The sequence below is a fragment of the Entamoeba nuttalli genome (assembly GCF_000257125.1).
Source record: "Entamoeba nuttalli P19 unplaced genomic scaffold asmbl_5271, whole genome shotgun sequence".
Lineage (NCBI taxonomy): Eukaryota > Evosea > Mastigamoebida > Endamoebidae > Entamoeba > Entamoeba nuttalli.
The window spans coordinates 1-4202 of record NW_008577347.1 but is presented as its reverse complement, the minus strand read 5'-3'; the positions used below and the strand labels follow the sequence as shown (position 1 = coordinate 4202).

The 4202-nt window shown below is 23.7% G+C and overlaps 2 protein-coding genes across 2 annotated transcripts; one reads left to right on the top strand and one right to left on the bottom strand.

Annotated features, from left to right (window-relative positions):
* Positions 1–755: 755 nt before the first annotated feature.
* Positions 756–2327, top strand: ENU1_125670 (Phosphatidylinositol-4,5-bisphosphate 3-kinase catalytic subunit, putative; the record flags this gene model as incomplete). The annotated part of the gene is made up of 1 exon (XM_008859943.1): positions 756–2327. One exon carries the CDS (start codon positions 756–758, stop codon positions 2325–2327), a length of 1572 nt encoding a protein of 523 aa, XP_008858165.1.
* Positions 2328–2464: 137 nt separating this feature from the next.
* ENU1_125660 (GTPase-activator protein for Ras family GTPase) lies at positions 2465–3961 on the bottom strand (the record flags this gene model as incomplete). The annotated part of the gene is made up of 5 exons (XM_008859942.1): positions 2465–2593; positions 2661–2769; positions 3077–3403; positions 3454–3875; positions 3932–3961. The coding sequence occupies 5 exons, from the start codon at positions 3959–3961 to the stop codon at positions 2465–2467; spliced, it is 1017 nt and encodes a 338-aa protein (XP_008858164.1).
* Between the last annotated feature and the right edge of the window lie 241 nt (positions 3962–4202).

Sequence of the window (4202 nt, the reverse complement as noted above, 5' to 3'; positions counted from 1 at the left end):
GGACGCCTTAGACCACTCGGCCATTCGTGCCTTTCAATTATAAATGAATTAATGCATTGAAATTATAATTGACAACAGCTTTTCTCTTGTTAAACAGTATACCATCAAAATACAAGCAACCACATAAAAACATTTCTTATGGCGTAATAAAAATTATAAAAAAGTCTTTAAATTAATTATGTCACAAAAGGTTTTTATTTGTAAATCTTTGAGTTAAATTAAAAGAAATAGGCAATTAAAATTAAAAATTAATGAAAGATTATAAAGAATGTGAAGAATTAAAAAATATTTACTGTTAATTGTGTTTACAATTTGATTTTGTTCATGTTGAGAAATTAACTTTTTTTCATTGTCTTAGATAATTTTTCTTTTCGTCTAAGACACAAAGGAGATATTGTGAGTTTAAAAAACAGTAAAATATTATTTTTTTGAATGAAGAAATTTAATGACGATAAAATTAATAAACAAATTTTTCTATTTATACTTTATAAGGTATATATTTCAGTATTTAATACAACCTGAAAAGTATAATTTTGAAAAAAAAAACATCATGAATAACAAAAAAAAAAAAATGAAGACATTTCTTATAGAATTATTTAAAAAGAAATACATACAACTGAGAAATGAAGAAAATAAATTCAGCTTTTTTATATTTTTATAATTATAAAATTATTTATTTTTTTTTCTTTTTTAACAACTAAAAATTAATCTTTTTCTTTTCAATTAGAAAAAGAGAACTGATTATTTTGGTATTAATGGAAAAGCAAATTGAATCTCAATCTAATGAATTTGATTTATATCATTTTTTATTTGAGATTTCTATGGATTCATTAGAACCGAAAGAGGTCAGTCAGTTATATAATTTTTCTGAAGAATTATTCATCAAATATTTACCGTTAATTTTATCGTACACTTCAAGCCAAGATAGAGGAAAATACAAATTTGAATTATTTAAGACATTAGTTAAAATAGGGTCTATGTCAATGAAAGTATTACTTAGAATAATGATTTTGCACCATAATAAAAACTATTGTTTTTGTAAGAGTCATGACTTTCTACAATATATAACATATGAAAGTTCTCAAGAAGAAAAAGAAGAAGCGTTTTCAAAAGAATTTGAATGTAATTTAGTGAATATGATCATATGGAATAAGAACAATTATAAAGAAATGAAAGTGATTGAAGAAGAATTAAATTATCAATTAGAATGGATTGATAAAATGTATTATAACAAACAATGTGAAGGTTCGACACTTTTAGTAACAAATAAGTTGGAGGAAATACGAAATATAACAAATGAAATAGAAATTAAAGAAAAAGAAATAGTTCAATATAAATGGAGTCTTTTAATAAATCCATATTTTGGAGAAGGTGAATTAAAAGGAATAAGAGTAATGAAAAAGTATTCAACAACTTGTGCACCAGTTGAATTTGGATTAATAATAAAATTAAATAATAAAATTAAAATTAAAAGAGTTTTGTATAAAAAAGGAGATGATTTAAGAGTTGATTTATCAGCAGAATTATCATTTCATGTTTTTAATTGTATTTGGAATAAATTTATATTTAAAGCATCTCCTCATATTGTTAATAATGAAGTCATCAAACCATTTGCTGAAACATATGACGTTATTCCATTTAATGAAGGTGGTTTAATTGAAATGGTTGGTTGTTCTAATGAAAGTCCGTTATGTTTAACTCATACCCAGTTAAGTTGTTGTATTGATGGGAGAACATTTGAACTATATAGTTCAATTCCTTGTAATAAATGTCATCAAATATTAGAAGTATCATCATGGGATTTAAATGATAAAATGAAATTAATCGCTTCACTTTCAGGTGGATTTGTTGCTGGATTTGTTGTTGGACTAAGAGATCGTCATTTAGAAAATATGAAATTTCATTTATGTACTCATAGGTTTGTTCATATTGACTTTGGGTATATTCTCAATAAAAAGCCATATTTTGATGCAAACAGATTTGCTATTCCAACAGTTATTAGAAACGAATTACAAAAGACTAAAGTAATAATTGATAATGAAATAATGAATGGATGGGATGCTTTTATTAGTCTTTCAACAATTGGTTATCTTATGTTAAGAAGAAACGTTGGATTTTTAACGAGAATTATTTCATTATTATTTTCATTTGATGAAAGTTTTACTGATGAAGCAATTACTCAATGTCTTTCTCATTCATTTTATTTAACATTAAGTGAAGCAACTGCAGTTAATACATTAATTGGACATTTACAAGTATTTTCAATTCAAAAGATGATTAAAGACTCACAACATGAAATTTTACGATGGTGTCGTGGGTTAAATTAATTTATTAGATTTTCATTCAATTAATGTTAATTCCTTGTGACTTTAATTGTTGTTTCACAATACTAACAATTTGGTCAGCTTCTGTTTGAGTTTCAACAACAGGCTTTTCAAGAACTAAATTAATGAGACTAAAATTATTAATAAATGTTATTAAATACCAAACTTTTTCCTTTTGTTGATTCAACTAATACCAATGATTGAGGAGTAAAATCAAGTGATTTTAGTGTTAACATGTCATATTTTAATTCTTTATAATAACTATTTCCCTGGACATACTATATATTTATGACTATGTCTTTTCATTTCTTTTGAAATAAGATAAAAATAACAAACTTTCTTTTCTGATAATTTTATTTCTTCTGGATTAGCAAAATATAATGCTGCCATATGTTGACGAAGTTCACCAACAGTCATATTTTCATCTACCTCTGTTTCTTCTAATCTATTTAGTTAATATATTAACTTATTTAAATAAAGTAATTCAAACTCAATAGAATATTTATTATTAACGTAATGAATTTTCATATTTGATTATTTTTTTACAGATTTATTCTGAAATTTTTTTTCTTAAAAAAAAAAGAAACTATATTAATCATTTATACACCATTTACACTGGAACTTGTTCTTCAATGCTTTTGATTTGGTTTAGTCTATTAACAGCACTCTTGCTAAGGTATGGAATTATTGAATTAGTATTTTCTAATACCATTTTCTTTATTTCTGAAAAATTGACAGGAATAGACACAAACGAAGTATCTGAGCTTTTCATTCCGTTCGTAGTAAATAAATTTATTAACCAATTAGAAATTAATAAACTTCTTGTTTGAGCAAATCGTTTAAATTCTTTCTTCCATAAACAGTCAACATCATACTGACCATCAAGAACCCATTTAAAGATTAATGAAATAGACTGCAAAGTCATACAAACAAGTTCTTTATTTTCTTTAGGGATTGTTGTAACAAGAACTGAACAGAGAAATCGTTTAAGTAATAAATCAGTCAATACATTAGTAGTTTCTCCTGGGAAATATTCAGTAAGTTCAGTCGCTATTTCTGAAATAAATGAAATAAAACTACTAAAAGATAAGAACAGCACATTGGTATGATATAAAATTAATTAACAAACGATGGGAAATCAATCAAAAGGAGTTTTTTAATAAAATACTTCATTAATTCTTTTAATTTTTTAAGTTCTTTAGTAGTAACCTTTTGAGAAATGTCCATCAAGTTAATATATATTTTATTCTTATTAATTAAAATAATAATTGACTCAGTAAGACTAACTAATAATTGTTTGATGTCATATTCCATATATATTCTAATAATTGTATTATAGACTGACTCCCTTTTAAACATTAATTTTACTGATTGTGTCTCTTTCATTTCTTTTTTAATAACCCATTCTAATAAATCTATCATTCTATTACTTCCAGAAAAGAATTTAAAAAACATTTTTAACTTATTTTCTGTTTCTTGTTCACTTTTTCCTTTTTCACAAAAAAACTTCAAAACACCAGTAAGAATATCGACATCAGTAGAAAATAATGCCTTAACTGATGAATATTTTTATGTTTTTTTTTAATCATAGAAATGGTATTTCAAACTTCTTCAAATGTAATATATTCATAAGACATCTAACCTTTAAATATAAGTTATTGTTTATTTTAAGATCATTCGGTTTTTTTTTCATTCAAAATTATCTTTTTTGGATTATCCTCAACAAAATAATCTTAATTTTTCAACTAAAAAAAGAATATAATGAAATTGTAAATAGCAAAAAAAAAAGTTATTAAATTAAAAAAAAATAATTTAAAGGTATAATCTACAATAAAAAAATGAAAAACAAAAATTAAAATAAAAAGCAATTAATTAAGT